The sequence below is a fragment of the Acinonyx jubatus genome, chromosome D1 (assembly GCF_027475565.1).
Source record: "Acinonyx jubatus isolate Ajub_Pintada_27869175 chromosome D1, VMU_Ajub_asm_v1.0, whole genome shotgun sequence".
Classification (NCBI taxonomy): Eukaryota; Metazoa; Chordata; class Mammalia; order Carnivora; family Felidae; genus Acinonyx; species Acinonyx jubatus.
The window spans coordinates 25,540,866-25,560,131 of NC_069390.1; the positions used below are offsets into that span (position 1 = coordinate 25,540,866).

At 37.4% G+C, this 19,266-nt stretch overlaps 1 protein-coding gene across 6 annotated transcripts in view; it reads right to left on the bottom strand.

Annotated features, from left to right (window-relative positions):
• Positions 1–19,266, bottom strand: part of TRIM44 (tripartite motif containing 44) — a 110,068-nt gene that overhangs the window by 52,401 nt on the left and 38,401 nt on the right. For all 6 annotated transcript variants that reach the window (XR_008290389.1, XR_003424979.2, XR_008290390.1 and 3 more), the window contains exons 3-4: positions 12,403–12,642; positions 1,049–1,068 (exon numbers count right to left, since the gene is read on the bottom strand). Coding sequence is in view for 3 of the 6 variants with exons in the window: in XM_027072883.2 (XP_026928684.1) it covers positions 1,049–1,068; positions 12,403–12,642 (260 nt within the window). In the remaining 3 variants the exon portion in view is untranslated. The remainder of the gene's footprint in view (positions 1–1,048; positions 1,069–12,402; positions 12,643–19,266) is intronic.

Consider the following 19,266-nt stretch of genomic DNA (forward strand, 5'->3'; position numbering starts at 1 on the left):
GTGCGGTAACATGGCACCGAGGAAGAGGCTCAGGATATGGGGGCAGAAAAAGAAAGAAGAAAAAACTTTATTTGTTTGTTTATAAATGAAACCAAGGAAGGACCAGACGCTGATTCCAGTAAGGTACCTTGGACAAGTCATTTAGCTTCTTTCAATGAGAAATTTGAACTAGATAAGTGATTTTCAAACTGAGTTCTGAGGAACCCTAGGTTTGTACATTGGGATTCTACTCAAAAGCTCATTTGAAAACAAGGGCACTTCTTCTAAAACTAAAGCTTGAATAGGAGTGGCCTAAATGAACTTCCTGGTATCTCTAGCCTTAACAGTCCTTGTTGATCCTATGTGACACAGGGGACCCATCTGGACGTTGTATTTTACTTTGCACAGAAGCCTCCTGATTGTGTTGATGGCCAAGCTGCAGCATTTCCGAGAGCCCGTTCTCACCATCTGAACAGCAGGACAGCAGAGGTAAGTAAACCAAATTCCAGATTTACTGCAAGGCTGAGGCAATAATGAAACACGCTTTCAAATCTCATGTGATGATACAGAAGCAGAAAGGATTTTTTTTTCCTAAACGAAGTTCCATAATATCATAGGATTCATGGTATAGGTGTCTGTAGTCAGACACAAAGATGTTATAGATCAGAAATAAAGAATATTGGATCCAGAGCCCATTAAAAAAAAAAAAAAAAAAGCAATCCAATTCCAATCAAGAAAGAACAATGCAAAAGTTTATCTAGGCAGTCCACCTGAGAGCCTAATTACCATTCAAATATAGTGCCTACTCTTCTTAACAAGGTATTCTGAAGTTACTGTCATTACATGCTTTAAAGTCTACCTTTATCTGAAGGTTACAGGCAGGAAATGGCATAGATGGGGAGGGAGATGGGAGCCTTACAAAATAAGATCTTCAAAGCCCCGGCTTAAGATGTTGAGCCCTTTTCTGTGCTGTTCTTTGGCTGTCCATATTTCATGGGGCATTAAAAGGCCACAAATGTCACTCTACTTCATTTCTGAGAACAGACAAGCAGCAATAATGTGATCTTACCTGGGTCCTTCCTCGTCACCCTGAAAGAAACAGAAAGAAACAGCATTAGAAATCAGCATTGGTAGAGACAGATTTATTTTCCTTCTTTTCCCTCTCCTCTGGCAACGCAGAAGCATGGCTTGTGCATTTATTTTAACAGAGATATACCAGTAGATGTCCAAGGGCTAAGACAAGGGCTAATATAATCCTATGCTCGAACTGCCCAGCAGAGATGAACTGATAATTTGCCCTTGCAAGCAGATAAGTGAATGCACAGACCTAGGAGGCCTAAATAATAGCCTTGCCTTTTTATTTGTATGGCTGGCAGTATTTAGTTCTGAGCAAACCGAGAGCCCAAAATAGCAGCAGGTCTTAGGCAAAAGCTGACCAGCTCCAAAGGCATCAAGCTGTTTCCTTCAAAGACTCATTTCTGCCTTGGTCCAGCATTTTTTCTCCAAACATGAACATAGCAACTCTAATATAGAGCACACTATGGTAGAAAGGGCACTGAACTGGGACTCAAAAAATGGGGATTCTAGGCCCAGCTCTGTTATTTATTAGCTATGTGCCCTTGGGCAAGTTAATTAATGAATCTGGACCTTTGGTCTTCTCCTTTGTAAAAGGGTAGCTCTGGCATTTGATGATCCACAACATCCTTCAGCCCAACACTGGCTTTTCTCTTTTTCTCATCCCTGTCTGCAAAAACAGTGTGTGAGGGTTATTTGTCCGGATACTGGATTTTCTGAACCTAACTTTACCAGTGATCAGAACAGAGTCCTTTGAGCCTCTTCTTGCGAATAAACAAAATTTTTCAAATGACTCTCAAGCCTTTTCCAAGGACCTCACTCATCCTTTTTGTTACAGGGTATTTTACATGCTTCTCTTTAGCCATTCAGGGTTGGTCTCAATAGAGAATCTATCTCCTAGTTGTTGGTAAGTCCCCAGGGAACGTATCAGATTGACTGTTTCTGTCGGTATAAAGGAATGAACTCTGGAGTCAGACACTCTCAAATCTTTACTCCATCCACTTGTGTCAACCTGGTCAAGTTATTTTGCCTCACTTAACTTCAGTTTCCTACTTTGTAAAACAAGGCGTAATACAGTATACAAGGAGTATGAGGATTAAACAGGGAAATATTTATGTATAAACATCAAGCACAGTGCCTAAGATATAGGATGCACTTAATAAAGGTTAGTATCAATATCAGTAACGATTCAGTATGATCATTAAGAAACTACTACATGTGGGCACTGAGGGTGAAAGATAAATAATGATCTAACCTAGGAGCTCCCAATCAGGAGCAGGGGAAACAGACAAAAAGAGACAGAAAATGAACTGTGTCGAGGGCTCTACCAAAGACATAGACAGACTGCTTTAAGAGTCAGAAGGGAAATGACAAACACTGCCTCTTCTGGGGAAGGGGGAAGGGAGGGCTTCACAGAGAAGGTGACATTTATATTGGCCCTTGAAGGATAAGCAGGATTTTCCCAAGTTGACAACAGAAGGTGAGTGGGAAGGGCACCAGACTAGTAAGAGCAAAGGCATAGCAATTTAAAAAAAAAAAAAAAAAAAGTATTTTTAAGGAATTTTGAGTTTAATGAAACTAGAGAACGGGGACGTGTTTGTGTGTGTTCCAGGCAGGGGAGGTGGCGGTGGTGTGGGGCCGGAGGGCTGCGAGTGCGACTGAGGTCAAGGGGGACTGCCGGGGCACAAGTCTAAAAGGACAGCTGTAGCCAGAAAGGTGATTTAAATCAGATGATACACTGGAGGTTGGAGAAGGAGGGCATTTTTAGCAGACTGCTAAGGACTTGCAGTCTTGGTCAGGGCACTAATCATCCACACTCCAACGAGAGAAGTGGGGCGAGCGGTGGAAGGAGGGCATAGGGGTGTTGGAAGCTTTCTTTGCATTTTGATCGACTAGCAGGTCTTATGGGAACTATAATCTAGTAAGAAAAAACTTCATAGAATTTAAATTGAATATGAGTTACATAACTATCAATGACTTAATTAAACCTCAATACAATTTTTCAATTATCTTTGGATGTTCCAAGTAATTGTCTAGGAGAATCTTTTGGAAAAAAGTAGCCAAACTCTCCCATGATTTAGAGTCAGTCCTCCTCACAATCCTGTATCTTGGCGCAGCAGTTAAGAGATGGGGTTTCTGACTTAGAGAAACATGGTCTCAAATTCGGGTCCGTCAATTCCAACAGTGAAGCTTTTGGCAATTTGCCTTAACTCCCCAAGGTTCAGTTCCCTGCTCTACACATAGGGATCCTAATTCTTACCTCACAGGGTGGCAATACGGGTTAAAATAAATGAGAAAACATGTAGAACACTGAGTAAGTGTCTGATACATTATAAGTGTTCGACAAATGGTGCCCATTATTGTACTTCCCCTGAATTGATTAATAATGTCTCTAGGGAGAGTGGGAAAGGACAGAGAAGATGGGGCATAAGACAGTGCTTTTACATTCATTCATTTCTGCTTATAGATATGTGGCTTTTCAGAAGCAATAATCACTCTCACAAAGCATGGAGAAAGACTAGGGTGAGCGTTTCAACTGTTGAAGGAATGAATAAATGAAAGAACAAACACACCCACACACACACAGGGCAATTTTGAATAGGCTCATACTTCTGGGCTGGTTCTAGCAGAAAACCAACAGTGACAGTACCATACAGTAGTTCCCTCTTTGGATTTTAACTCCTTGAGAACAGAAACTGTGTGTTGTTAATCTCTTTATTCGTTGCACCTAACACAGCACAAGGCATGTAATAATTATTCAAGAATGGGAAGGAAGGAAGGCAAGATGTAAGTAGGAATTAAGATTAATTTCTACCCCCATTGTGAATGAATTTTGGTGTCAGAGAGTATTAGAAGTGAAAGCCTGCAAAACAACAGCTTCTCTTTAAATGACCTGTTAGATTAAGCAGTGCTTTCCAATCCCTCCATCAAATATCCTGTATGTTCTTGGCTGGTCAGCTACTTTCTAGTACCTATGACCTCTTGTTTCTCCTTCCACCAGAGGAAACGTATGTTCACCAAGCATCAAGCAAGTTTGTTGCTAAGCCTGTTTATGTCAGCTGAACTTGTAAGTAGGACAGCACATCTTACTAAATAGCAAAAAGTGAATGAAGGAGGGTACTGCTGCTTCCATGAAAACTAAGTTGAATGAAGAGGAGTTACTTAAAAACTGCTGTCAACTCCGGTGTAGGTGAGACACATGCAAAATATTAGAAAAAATAAAATATACAAGTCTAGGGTTCTACATTCACTTTGCTTCAAATGTTATCCTGGAATTGGGCCTTATAAACAGTGCAGTATGGATGTGGTTTATACCAGGAACATGATGCTCCACTCCACGTGGCAAACCCATATTCTTAAAGAAAAGAACCTGACTCAAAATCAAAGAAATATACAGATATGTATTTCAAGTTTAAAATAAATGTTTAGGGTATGCACGTATCACTTTTAATTATTTGCTCATTGGAACTTTTTCTAAAATCATCTCACATAGCTCAGTACTCCTCTCTCCCAACTAGACAAGAGATGGAAGTACTCACGACGTGCAAATAAAAATACTTGAAAAGTACTTGACTTTGGAAAAGAAGTTGATAAAATTCAGGCAAAAAACGAAAGACTGTCAAAACTGATGATGAAAATCTACACTGATGTAACTGTTCTATGGACAGTTTACAAATAGGTACAAAAGCCTAAAAAATGCCCATACTTTTGACTCAGTAATTACTTATGACTTATGCCCTGTAATGTAATAAATGGTAGTCAGAAGTCAGAAGCAACCTAAGATTAAGTAAAGTTTGTATCATTGAGATTCAAACATTATGCTTATGAAGAATTTCTGATAATATGAGGAAATTTAATATATAATGTTAAGAAAAAAGAGCATGAGGGGATGAATAGGTTAACCAACTTTATTGTGGTAACAACCATTTTGCAATATATGTATGTATTAAATCATGACACTTGTACACCTGAAACTTACATATATGTCTATTTATCTCAATAAAGCTGGGGGAAAAAACATATACCAAAAAAAGAAGAAAAAAGGAAAAAATGCCCAATGATAACTACCAATTTAGTGCATTTACTTTCTGCTCTAAGTTTTTAATATTCTATAGTGATTAAGAAGGAAACAACTTTATTTAGTTAGTTATTTGAAGAGGGGAAAGAGCACCTCCCATTAGACCTATGGGAGTGGTACTTAAATTCCTCCCGTACCCTATATTCTATAAGAGGACCCAAAAAGATTTATTAGAAATGCATTTTTATTTTATTTTTTTTTAATTTTTTTTTAACGTTTATTTATTTTTGAGACAGAGAGAGACAGAGCACGAGCAGGGGAGGGGCAGAGAGAGAGGGAGACACAGAATCTGAAATGGGCTCCAGGCTCTGAGCTGTCAGCACAGAGCCCGACGTGGGGCTCGAACTCACGGACCGTGAGATCATGACCTGAGCTGAAGTCGGCCGCTTAACTGACTGAGCCACCCAGGTGCCCCAGAAATGCATTTTTAAAAAGAAATGTCACTAAAAAACCTTGTCATCTCTGGACTTCCTCAACCAGAAGCTCTGTGATTCTACTTGACCTAATCAAATTGATCCTACTGAAGATTTCTTAAAACAGGCACACTGTGTTAATGGACGGGTTTTTAAATAATCTTCATAAATCAAAGGCAAATGGCACTTGAGCAGGTAGAATATTTACAATTTTTGTTTTTAACAGCTTCATTGAGGTATAATTTATCATACCATAAAATTACCTGTTTTAAGTGTATATTCAATAATTTTAAATTCACAGTTACACAACCATTATCACAAACCTGCTTAAAAACTAGATATATACAGATACAAAATTATGATTTTATTGTCCTTAACTTAAAAAAAGAATTTTATTTATTTTGGGAAAGAGAGAACGTGTGAGTGGGGGAGAGGGGCAAAGGGAGAGTGAGACAGAATCCCAAGCAGGCTCCAGGCTCAGAGCAGAATCCAAAGTGGGGCTTGATCCCATAATCCCGGAATCATGACCTGAGCTGAAATCAAGTGCTGGGCACCCAACCGATTGAGCCACCGAGGAACCCCTGTTTTCCTTAACTTCTTTAGAAGCATGTGACTGTTTGATATAAAATTATAACTGCCTTGTAGTGTTTATAATGTAGATTTTTTACATATGACAACTATAACATAAAGGACATAAAAAGAGAATTGGCCTATATAGTTTCAAGGTATCTACATTTTATAAGAAGTGGTACTATATTAATTATAAGTAGACAGAAAATGTAAGGATCTATACATATATATAACATATATTACATACATCACAATATATATGTTACAATCCCCATTGAAACCACTACAAAATAAGAATAAAGTAACAGAGCTAAAAGCCCAAAAAATATATTAAAATGGAATTCAATTAACAGTGAATTCAAAAATCCAAAAGAAGACAGGAAAAGACAAGAGGAATAGAAATAGAGGGATAAACAGAAAACAAATCATGGCTGACCTAAATTCAACCAGGTTAGTAATAACATTAAATGTTAATGGGCTGCATACTTCAATTAAAAGGCAGAGATTATCCGGAAGATGAAAGAATAAGTAAGACCCAGCCATACGCTGCCTAAGAGAAACACACTTTTAACAAAAGATAGACCAAAAACAAATGGACAGAAACATACCATGTATAACAGTAAGTAGAAGACTGGGTCAGCTCTACTAATGTTAGATAAAATACACATGAATACAAAGAGTATTGTCAGAGAAAAAGAGGGACTTTTTATAATGATTAAAGGGTCAGTTCATCAGAAAGACATAATAATCATAAGCATGTATTTGCTTGAAGAGACTTCCAAAATATCTCAAGAAATTGATAGAGTTAAAAAGAGAAATAAATAATTCCTTAATCATCCTTAGAAATTTAACCCTTCTCAGCAGTTGATAGAACTGGACACAAAAATCAGTAAAAACATAAATTATTTGAGCACTAAGTGATATTTAATAGAACACTACAACCACAAACTACAAAACAGGTGCACATATGCATTTACCAAGATAGACCATACGCTGGGCCACAAAATACGTCTCAATAAATCTTAAAAGCTTGAAATCATTCAGAACATGTTCTTTGATCATCACAATGGAAAAAGTTAGGAATGAATAACAGTATGACATGTAGGAAAATCCCTAGTATTTGGAAACTAAACAAGACACTTATAAATAATCAGTGAGTAAAGAAAAGATATCACATGGTAAATGAAAAATATTTCAAACTGAATGATACTGAAAATAGAACACAGCCAAAGTTTAGGATTCAACTAAAGCAGTGCTTAGAGAGAAATGTACAGGTTTGAAAACTGACTTTAAAAGGTAGTAAAATCAATGATTCATAAAGCTAGAAAAAAGAACGAGTAAACTCAAACTAAGCAGAAAAAAAGGAAATAAAAACAGATATAAACAAAATAGGAAAGAATAAAATTAGCAAATCAAAAAGTTCTTTAACACTAACCAAATTAATAAAATAGCAATTAGACTGCTCAATAAAAAAAAGAGAAAAATCACAAGTTATCAATAATGAAAGATAGGTTATCATTCTAGATGCTGTAGTTAAAAAAATAACAGGAAAACACTATGAACAACTTCACAGTAAAAAATACCACTTAAATGAAAACAACAAATTCTGTGAAAATTACAGCACAAATTTAAATAAACACAACACAACTTAAATACAACACAAATTAAATTTAAATAAACATGAAACCAAAATAGCTCTATATTAAAGAAATTAAATTGGTTATCAAAAACCTTTACATTAAGAAGTTCCAGGGTAGATGATCTTGCTAGTAAACACTACCAAATATTTAAGGGAGAAATAACATCAATCACACACAAACTTTCAGAAGATGAGGAGGGGATACTTCTCAGCTTGTTTTCTGAGGCCAGCTAAGCCTAATATGTAAGCCTGACAACGATGTTATAAAAATATCAAACTACAGATGAATATCCCTCATTGAACACAAACATAAAAATTTTAATTGAACCCAGATGATAAATACATAATGGCCAAGAGGGAGTTTATCTCAGAAATGCAAGGTTGATTTAATATTATAAAATTAATCAATATAATCAGCCATTACAATAAAATAATTTAAAACACCCATATAATCACTTCGATAGATACAGAACAAATTATCTTATATACACCACATTCATTCAAATTATTGTTCCCCATAGCTAATGTGTTATTTCTCTGTAGCTACTTTGCTTTCGAGATTTTTTTTGTCCTTCATTAGTTTGATTTTAATGTGTCTGGGCATGAATTTCTTAGATTTATCTTGCCTGGGTTCATTCAACTTCTTAAATCTCTAGGTTTATGTCTTTCAACCAAATTTTAAAAGTTTTGAGCCATTATTTCTTCAATTTTTTTTCAGCCCCACATTCTTTTTGCTCACCTCCTGGACGTGGGTGACGTGTATATTAGGTCTTTTTTTATTGTCCCACAGGTCCTTGGGACTCAGTTTTAGTTTTCTTTTTTTGGTTGTTCAGATTGGATCTATATCTTCAAATTCATCAATTCTTTCCTCTCTTATCTCCAATTTGCTACTGAGCCAATCCAGTGAATGCTTTATGTCAGTTACTGTATTTTTCAGTTCTAAAATTTTCATTTGGTCCTTCTTTATATCTTTTATATCTTTGCTGAGATTTTTTAGTTTTCATTTGTTTCCAGGGCATGTGTTCATTGCTCACTGAGTCATTTTCATTAAATAGTGGCTTTAAAATCCTTTGATAATTCTAAAATCTGTGTCATCTTGGTTGTGGCCTTTTCTCAGAATTGAGATTTATTGGTTCTTGGTATAATGAGTGATTTTGGACTGTATCCTGAACATTTGAGTATTTAAGAATCTGATTCCTATTTAAATCTTCTATTCTAGCAAGACGTCAACCTATTTAAATTCAAAACATATGTCCTCTTACATTAATGTAACATTGTACATCAGCTATACTTGAATTTAAAAATAAATAAAATAAAATAAAAATAAAAATAAATTATGGTTTTTAAAAAAAAGAAGAATCAGAACACATGTCCTAGATCAGGTCTGTGGACTATGGTTCAAACATCAGTTTAGTTTAAAAGATTCTGCAGTGCTATTCTGGTCTGCCCCACTACATGACAAAACTCCATGCTACAGTCAGCACAGTGCTAGCTGGAGCAGGGGCACCAATTCATTACTACCGGGTAAGAGTGGAAGATGAGGTTCTACGCGCTGACCCGTTAGGGAGGTATATTGTCTAGTTAGTGTAGGGGTGGGGAGGGAGGAGTTAGAACTCCATCTACAGTCTCCATAGGGGAGGGATACTACTTCCTTCCTGATGCTGCAGGGCAGGGGTGTAAGTAAGAGTTCTACCCACAGGCTCCATGGGAGATGGGCACCACTGACTACTGAGCGAGGCGGGGGTGATAACAGAAGCCAGTCTTTCACCTAGAGGCTCCAGGGAAAAGCAGGGGAGGATAAAAAATAGGTTTTCACTCCACTGGCTCCACTACTGCAGTGCCATCTGGGGCTGGGAAGGGGTGCAGCATTATTCATGGTGTGTGTTTTCAGAATATGTAAGATGGTCAAAAGCTTTCTCTATAGCTGAAGTGCCCTTTTTCCTAGTCCTCTAACTAAAGAGAGCAGGCTTTTCTTGGAGATTTTCTTTTTGTCTGTGCTCACTAGGATTTCCAGTTTGCAGGGCACCCAGGCCAGGATATACGGAAGCAAGAAAAATCCCAGAGAACTCGCTGCCATGTAGTTCCTCAAATCCCAAGATCCCAAGATCCCAAGTCAGGACCATCTTTTCTCCATGCTTTTAAGAGTCTTCTGGTAGGTAATTTAAATATTTTGTTCGGGAATTTTTGCTGTGATTAGTGGAATAAAGTGAAATATGTTTATCTTGCTCAGAATCAGAAGCTGCAATTTGATTTTAAATGCATCAAAAAATAAGGTGCATTGAAGATTGGAAGGCTGGAAAGATGGCTATGTATATATCATGATTCAGGTATATTAAAATATTAATTAAAAAATGTTAATGGTAGAATCTAGGTGGAAGTATAGGGTGTAATCTGTAAAATCCTTTCAATTCTGCGATATGTTCGAAAATTTCTAATAAAATGTTGCAGGGAAGAATCTTTTGGCCAAATCCAAATGCAGATGATTAAAAAAAAAATCTAGAACATGCAAAAGGAAGAAAAGAATTCCTCTGTTGAGTGAAAGAGAGGTACTGGGGATTTGCTCTGATCAATAAGTTACCAAATTAGCTGGAACAAGAGGCTATTAGATGAGAACAGCTCTTTGTAAAAGCCCTAGCCAGCTGAATGCTACTTTTTGTCTTTAACAGCTTATTCTGTCCACAGCCTGGTCCTTAGGCCTTGTCAGTTTTGCATCCCTAGGAGTAATTCCATCAGAGTTAACAAGCACAGCTCAGCTGAGCAGCTGACGTGCTTAGAGGGCAGTTAATGCAGGGGAGGGACTAAATTTGTTATTTGAAATGAAAATAAAAGAGATATCTCTAAAAATTAAATCTTTACTTTTGAAAAAGCAACCTAATCAACACACAGAAAAATGTGGGGGTCCGATTTGCAGAGAATTTGGGACAGAGTTAGGTCATTGATCCCTTGAGTTAACTGTGGTTGAATTTTTTGTTTAAGATACAAAGTGAGCACCTCGACACTATAAAAGATCTTAGGAGTGCAAAGCCGTCTAGGACACTAATTCTCTTCATTTTCCCCACATAAACAAATGGGACACTTGGCATACAGCATGCAGTAGGGAAAACACACAGGCAACTGGGACAAGATGGACTTAAATCTGAATCCTGGCTCCATTTTCTACTAACTAAATGATACTGGCTCAGGATCTCTGCAGTTCTCTGTATCTCAATATCCCATCTGTAAAACAAAGATAATGGGTGCTGATATAAGAATTAAGTGAAATGATGAATATAAACTGCTCTCTTCCTAGCTAGAGACTTACTTAGGCACACACTTTCTTAATTCTGGGGAGGATAAAATGAAAAGAACAAGACCTATTTTATCCTTTTCACACACGGATGAAAATTAATCAAGAACCTTGGGTGAGTGAAGCAGATAACTGTCCAATAGTCTCTTACATTTTCTGTCAGGTAGGCTCAGACAATACCTGCCTCCTGGATTATACCTTGGCTCTTCCGTTGGCTGGTGTATTCTGTGGCTAGGCTGTACCAGGCCAAGGCAAGACTGCTAGCTAAGCAGTAAGCTCAGTGAGTCAGTAGCAGTCCTGGAAAGTCCACAGGACTGCCCTAGGTTTTCTTCTAGAAGGGCCTACCCTTCTCGCATAAGCTTGACCAGAATTTTCAACAGTGGCTGAAATATAAATTCCATAATATTTTTTCAAATGGCTGTCTTAAATTTTATTTTACAATTATATTCTAAATGCCAGAATATGTTGTTTGGTAAAATGCCTAAGACCTTTTCTGCCTGTTACAAAATAACAATGAATACAGCGACTAACATCTGTAGTGATTCAACATATACCTTGTGTCCTTCATTCACACCTTTTTTTTTCTTAATTTTTATTTATTTTTGAGAGAGCGAGAGCGAGAGCAAGTGAGCACAAGCCAGGGAGGGACAGAGAGAGAGAGAGAGAGGGAGATGTAGAATCCCAGCAGGCTCCAGGCTCCGAGCTGTCAGCACACAGCCCAACGCGGGGCTCGAACTCACGAACTGCGAGATCATGACCTGAGCCAAAGTAGGGATGCTTAACCTACTTCTCCTGAGCCACCCAAGTGCCCCTCATTCACACCTTTTTTGATCCAGTGCCACATGCCTCTCTTAATCCAACAGTTATGCCCCCAATTTATGCAGTTGGCTCCATATAAAAGCCAAGCCGAGGCTCCTTTTCACTACTCACAAAATCAGTCCAAAACGTTTCATTCTGGGCTGCTTTATGCCCTACATCCTGACTTACTCTCATTCACCTTGTTGTCATCCCTGTGATGACTTTATTTGGAGGCTCATTTCACAACTGGGAATCTGTCAACTGCCTTCTTCTGTGACTCTGATTTCTCACTTCCCTCCTTAACTGTGATTAGTATTTGCCCTATCGACTAGACTCCTTTAAGTCATCGTAGACAAATATTTTGCCAGCTCCAGCTGCCGAGTGTAGGCCCTAGCAGCCAATACTTCCATATTGGTTTATACACCGATCTAAACACTTACACCCTATCTGAGCTTCCAATTCACTCATGTTTAGGGACCACAAAGGAGAATTTCCAGAGCTAACAAACACGGCAGTCCGTTTCCTCCAACTTCTGCTACGAATAATTATAGGCATTCTCCTTTACCTCTGCCTTTGGCTCAGCTGATTCATTAGAGGTATCATGTTGTTCCTTGGCTTGGGCCATCTGAGTCATCAACCTATCCATGTGGGACTGGATGTCTGCCAGGATCTCAGTCACATGAGCGGTAGCCATTGCTTCCTGGATGTCCACTAGATGAAGGGCCTTCTGCTCCTCATCAGCAATCACTTTCTGAACTTTCTTAAATTCCTGCTGTATAAACACCTTCATCTGGTCCCGGGTTACCTGCAGAACACAGACAAGTAAGAATAATGAGTTGGACACACAGAGAAATGGAACGGCAGAGCTGCTACTGTAAGTGCTGGACCGCCCCGGCCAAAAGCGTTTCCTGTCTGATCCTGAAGTGTTAGGAACAGCCCCTAAACAATGTTCGCCTGATATTGTCAATGAATCTCTTACTAATATTTTTGCCTTTTTTACAATCTTTATGAAGTAATTCCGTATCCTTCCCGTTTTGCTTATCCTTTTGTTCATTTTTATACCAATAATACATATTACTTTTTACAATTTAATAGGTAAGTGTAAATTGTAAAAAATGAACTTACTCCTCTCTCTCCATCTCAATACCATTTTTCTCTCTGGAGGGTAATTACTGTTAACAGTTTGGTATGTAACCTTCCAGCCATTTCCTATCCAGTTATATACATATATGTATGCAATTATGTTCTTTTTATATAAATGGGTCATAGTGAACATACGTTATGTGTCTTTTCTATTTAAATTATGTCAGTACATACAGATCAACTTCATTTGTTTTATTTTAAATGTCTGTATGATATGGATGTATACAATACGAATACTTGCATATATAAATAAAAAGTCAAACATACCCATTAAATATTTTCCTTCTTAGTGGAAATACAAGATATTTCCAAACTTTTGCTATTACAAACAACACAGTAATGAACATCCTTGGATAGATCTCTTAGTATTTGCATATGAGTTTTTTTCAGAGACTTTTGGAGTCACCGAATCAATTTATATGTACTCTAAAAATACTAACTGATACAGCTAAACTGCCCTCCAAAAAAAGATGTACCAATTTCATTCCCACAACGTGTGAAAGTAAGCATTCTCTACACCTTCACCAATATTAGATAATGTCAAGCCTTAAAATTTTTATTCTCTGATGAGTAAAATTATATTACAGATTTATTTTGCAGCAACCACCGAGCCAACCAAATAAAATATGGCTGCAGGCTATACGTGGCTAGGGCATTCGGTAAACAAAGTGAGAAACTACCAAAACAAGAACTTCTAAACTCTTGTCTCTTACCAGTAACTACACTTACTGATGTTTCCCAACGACCATGTTTATCTGAGGAGTACTTTCAAACCACTATGCATGGTGAACAGCTAACGTAGGGAATAGGGAAAAGGTAAAGCAGTGGACAGAAGAAAGGCCAGTAGAGAATTTTAGAGCTGAAAGAGAAAGTAGTTGTCACCTATGTGACAACTTTCTTTTACAGATAAGGAGACAGATGCAGCTGCAGGGGACTCGTAAAAGATGCAGGGGACACCAATCTTCCTGTTCCCAGTGGTGCTCTGTTCACTATAATAGTCTCTGGGAAGGAAAAGTCAAACTGGGAAAACCTAAAAAGTAGACTGAAGAAGAGAAAGTCTAAAGAAGAGGGAAAGATGGGGCCATTTTTAATTAGCTCTTAAAAAGTGAAGGAGGCCTGATACTTTAAGCAGCTTTTGTAACACTGCCATAAGAGCACCAATACAAAATAAAGCCTGTATGACAGTATCCATATCCTTTCACACATCAAGTGACTAAGTGACATGAGCCCTCAGGAATTCATTATACTCTCTCCCCGTGCTAAAGAAAAGGGGAGGGGGAGTGTTAAATGTTATTAATGTCCCTGCAAATTCTGTATCAGATTTGAGAACTGTGATTTGTGTTTATTTATATAATATCTTTTTATTTTTAGTGTGTTTATTTCAAGGCTCTTCTACTTTATGATGATCTTTTACGAATGAATCTGTAACCTTGAAATAAATTACATCTTCTAAGATCTAAGACCTTCTCTTGGAGACTAAACCTAGAAAGTTTTAGCTAAGAGATGAACTTTTCTGAGTGCCTGAAAAAATCGCTCAACAGTTACAAGTGACTAAAAATGAGAACACAATAAAAACTGACTCACAACCTATTTTACTAGCCCTCACGTATACATGTGGTTTGAGTCAGAAGCTATAAGTCAGGAAAGGTGTGACTAGACTGGAGCAGGTGACTAAATCATGGGTTAAAAAAAAAAAAGTCAAATTCTCGACTTCCCATTGCTTTACATAGGTTTTCCAACATTTATTCTGTACAGTTTATCTTATTCAGACCATCCACAAATAAGAATTGAAGGCAGAATAACCTACTCCATAAACCTTTATCCTTTTCACTCCCGTTCCCTACTAATTAACAAATAGGTATTCTGCAACCTATTTCAAAATGATAAGAACAGATTTCTGGGCCTTGGCATCCATTCAAATTCAGAGGCCAAAGAAGGGACTCCCGGGGTACCTGGCTTGTGACAGGTTGAGTAGTCAGGAGAAAGGACTCCTACCAATGGCAGGAGTGAAACAACTTTCAAAATTCCTTTTCAAGTTTTATTACACCTCCCTGCCATCAAAACTCCATTCTGCTACAAACGTCACAGTTCTCCAAGAGCAGCAGACTCCTCCTGTCAGCACCTCTACTGACATCATTTCTGAGTGGGTTTCTTGGAACTTCTTCAGCCTCTATCCTATAGCTCCCCAAAGGTGAGAGTGATAGTCTTATATTCCTAACTGTATTACATACAGTGTTAGTAAAAAAGAAAACTCCACATATGCAGAGAAGAGAAGGGTGGGTGTATCACAGAACGGTGAAATTGGCAATGTAAAAGATTCCTTTTTTTATAGGATCTACTAGTAATTGTTAAACTTTTTTAAAGCCCAAAACTTCTCTTACCCCAAACAAAACCTTAATGTAGAACCCTAAAATATAACAGAACCCCAAATAGAACTATTCTGCTTAAAAGAAAAATCTCCTCCTCCTTCAAGTAATTCCTAGGGCACTGGTAGTGGTCTCCAGCAAAATCTCCCCTGAGGTACCTGGGTCCTCTACACAAATGAAACCCTAAAAGGATTTTGCTTCCTTTGGTCAACTGGCCCCTAAGCTGTTGAAACTTAGAAGCCGTGGGTTACACACAAGTTGATATATCTTTGTTATGATTGCATTAGGGTGAGAAACTATGTTATTATTTAAACACAGAATTTTACCAAAATTACTTAAACACAGCATTGTAATTTGAAAAACTTGATGGCTTATTTGTGAATAGTTATAACAAGTGAAGATCTGAGCTCATTAGAGTGGAGTCCAACCTCTTCATTTTATAGGTAATACATACACACATACACACACACACTGAAGTGCAGTAATAAAGTCAAGTTTAGAAATCAACTTCCTTTGGTCCACCCCAGTATATTCTGTGTGACAACATTACCGCCTGTAATGATCCCTTTCTGCCTGCTTCAGATCCTTCAAATGTATTTCTTCCTAATTGAGATGTTTCCTTGGTTAACATGCAGCACTGATATTATCCCCACTGAGATGTTATTCCCCACAAGTGAATCTTGGGATAAAGGATGCACATCTGAAGAGGTAAGTTTTATCCCATGGTACATCTATATGCTCTCATAGTTAATATTTCCAAGCCAGGCTGGACCCAACAGGCATACAGACTGGCACTTTACACATACATAATTAAACACATAAAACCTTGAATTAAGAGCTTGTACTTAAAAACAACACCATTCAGTATGCTTGACATGGGTTATAAGCCATTAACTCCTAGCTAGCTGGCTTGTAGGAAACCAATGTTTATTTTTCTATTATAGGCAGATTATTTTTTCAAAAGGGAAAAAGCACACTAGCTAGAAAGCATCATAGCTTAAGAAAGATTTGTTCCAGAAAAGTGTTGCTGACAGGAACTGAGAAAGATGGAACACGGTCAGGAGCAAGAAAGCTACACAAAAGAAAAGCATCAGAGTCTATACTGATTGAAGAGTCAGAAATACTTGTTCTACTAGACAAATTTCCTGCAAGTAAGTTTAAAGGGTCTACTCCAAAAATGACCTAAAAAAGTGTGAGCTGTATGAAATGGTTTGTGAAGACTCTAAATTCCTCCCCCAAAGGTCAAGAAGTCCACTTTTACTCCCCCTTTCCTTTTCTGAATGACTACAATTCTAAAATAGAAAAATAAAAAAGCACGAAATGGATTTTTTTCAGATGCTGCAATCTGTCTTCACTCCCACCAGCACACTGCCCTTCCCTGCATGCCAGTGTCCATGGAAACTTTCATGTTGGGAATCTCAAAGTTCAGGCTTCTATATAGCCTCTAGTATTTATTCTGGCATTTTGTTGCATGAGACCACTGTCCAAATCTCTATCGGGCTCCAGTGAGGGCAGGTGAGGGAAGAGCTTCATCAATGAGGAGGATAAAGTCCTTTTTCAGTGTCTTTTGTGTATGAGAAGAATAGCCACTATCTGTGACTAAAACCAAGGCTCATTCCTAAGGCTTGGAAAATTATCCAGCAGCCTAGAAACACAGCAGACACAAACTATGAACTACATTCCATTACTCACATTCTGAGTGAGGTCAAGTATTTTCCTGACAACCTGGTTAGAAGCCTGAACTGATTGGATATTACGATGGGGCACTGAGGAGGGTATAGAAAAGGTAATTAAGGTGAATATTTAATCTCTTCCTTAAACCATTTTTCTTATCTTCATCAAAAGACTCTAGACAAAAGCAGTCATGTATATCCTTACTTTCTTTCATTATCCCATTGTGTAAATACAGCACCATGGGATCTCTACCTCACTTATCAATTAGTTACTTCAAGTATCCACTCAATGAAGTAATAATGATATTTACTGTTGCTGTTATTAATATTTCTATTATAAAAGACAATAAGAAATACACCAAAATGTTGGAGAGTGGTTACCTCAGAGCAATGGGATTAAGAGTATTTTTCTTTTTTTCACTTGCAGTCCAAATTTCCTATAATAATGTGTGACACTTTTCTTGAACAGTAATTTTTAAAAAGAAATGAAGCTCAAAGAAAAATCCTCAGTAAGATGTTAGCAAATTGAATCCAACAATGTTATAAAAAAACTTACACACCATGACCAAGCAGGATTTATCTCAGGTATGCAAGGCTGTTTCAACATTTGAAAATCAGTTCATATAATCTATCATGTCAACAGGCTAGAGGAGAAAAGTCACATGATTATATTAATAAATGCAGAAAAATCATTTGATAAAATCTAAGTTCCACTTATGATTTTAAAAACTCTCAACAAACTAGGAACAGAGGGAAACGTTCTTAACTTCATAAAAAACACCTACAAAAAAAATCTACAGCTAATGTCACACTTAATAATGAGCAACTACAGTTTTCCTACTAAGATCAGGAACAAAGCAAGGATGTGTCCTCTTACAGCTCCTTTTCAACATCATATTGGAAGTCCTAGCTAATGCAGTAAGACAAAAAAGGAAATAAAAGGTTTACAGATTGGGAAGGTACAAATAAAGCTGTCTTTGTTCACAAATAACATAGCTGTCTATGTAGAAAATATCAAAGAACTGACCAAAAAACTCCTGGAACTAATAAGGAATTAAAACAAGGTTGCCGGATACAGAGTTAATATACAAAAGTCTATCACTTTCTTATATACCAGCAATGAACAAATGAAGTTTGAATATAAAAGCACAATACCATTTACAATAGCAACCCAAAATGAAATACTTAAGTATAAACCTAATAAAATATGTATGAGGAAAACTACAAAATTCTAATGAAAGAAATCAAAGGAGAACTAAATAGATCCATATTCATGGATAGGAACACTAAATATTGTCAGATGTCGGTTCTCCCAACTTGATCCATAAGTGCAATGCAATGCCAATAAAAATTCCAGCAAGTTATTTTGTAGATATTGATAAAATGATTCCAAAGTTTATATGGAGAGGCAAAAGACCCAGAAGAGTCAACATAATATCCAAGGAGAAGAACAAAGTTGGAGGATACTACCCAACTTCAAGACTTACTATAAAGCTACAGTAATCAAGACAGTGTGGAACTGGTAAAAGAACAAACAAATATATCAATAGAACACGAAAGAGAGCCTAGAAATAGACCCACAGAAACCCCTTGAACAAAGCAGCACAGGCAATACAATGGAAAAAGAGTCTTTTCAACAAATAGTGCTACAACAACTGGACATCCATGTGCAAAAAAAAATTAAACTAGCCACAGGCCTTTCATCTTTCACCAAAATTAACTCAAAATGGATCACAGACCTAAAAGTAAAATGCAAAACTATAGAACTCCTAAAAGATAACACAGGAGAAAATCTAGATGGCCTTGGGCATGGTGATGACTTTTTAAATATAATTCCAAAGGCATTATCCATGAAATAAATATGTGACAAGCTGGATTTCATTAAAAACTTCTCTGTGAAAGACACTGTTAAAAGGAGGAGAAGATAAGCTATAGACTAGGAGAAGTATTTGGGGTTTTTCTTTCTTTCTTTTTTTTTTTTTTTTTTTGAGAGAGAGAGACACAGTGAGAGCAGGGGAGGGGCAGACAGAGATGGAGGCAGAATCTGAAGCAGGCTCCAGACTCTGAGCTGTCAGCGCAGAGCCTGACTTGGGGCTTGAACTCACAGGCTGTAAGATCATGACCTGGGCCGAAGTCAGACGCCCAACTGACTGAGCCACCCAGGCGCCCCCTGGGAGAAATATTTGTAAAAGACACATCTGATAAAGCATTGTTATCAAAATATACAAAGTCTTAAAATGCAACAAT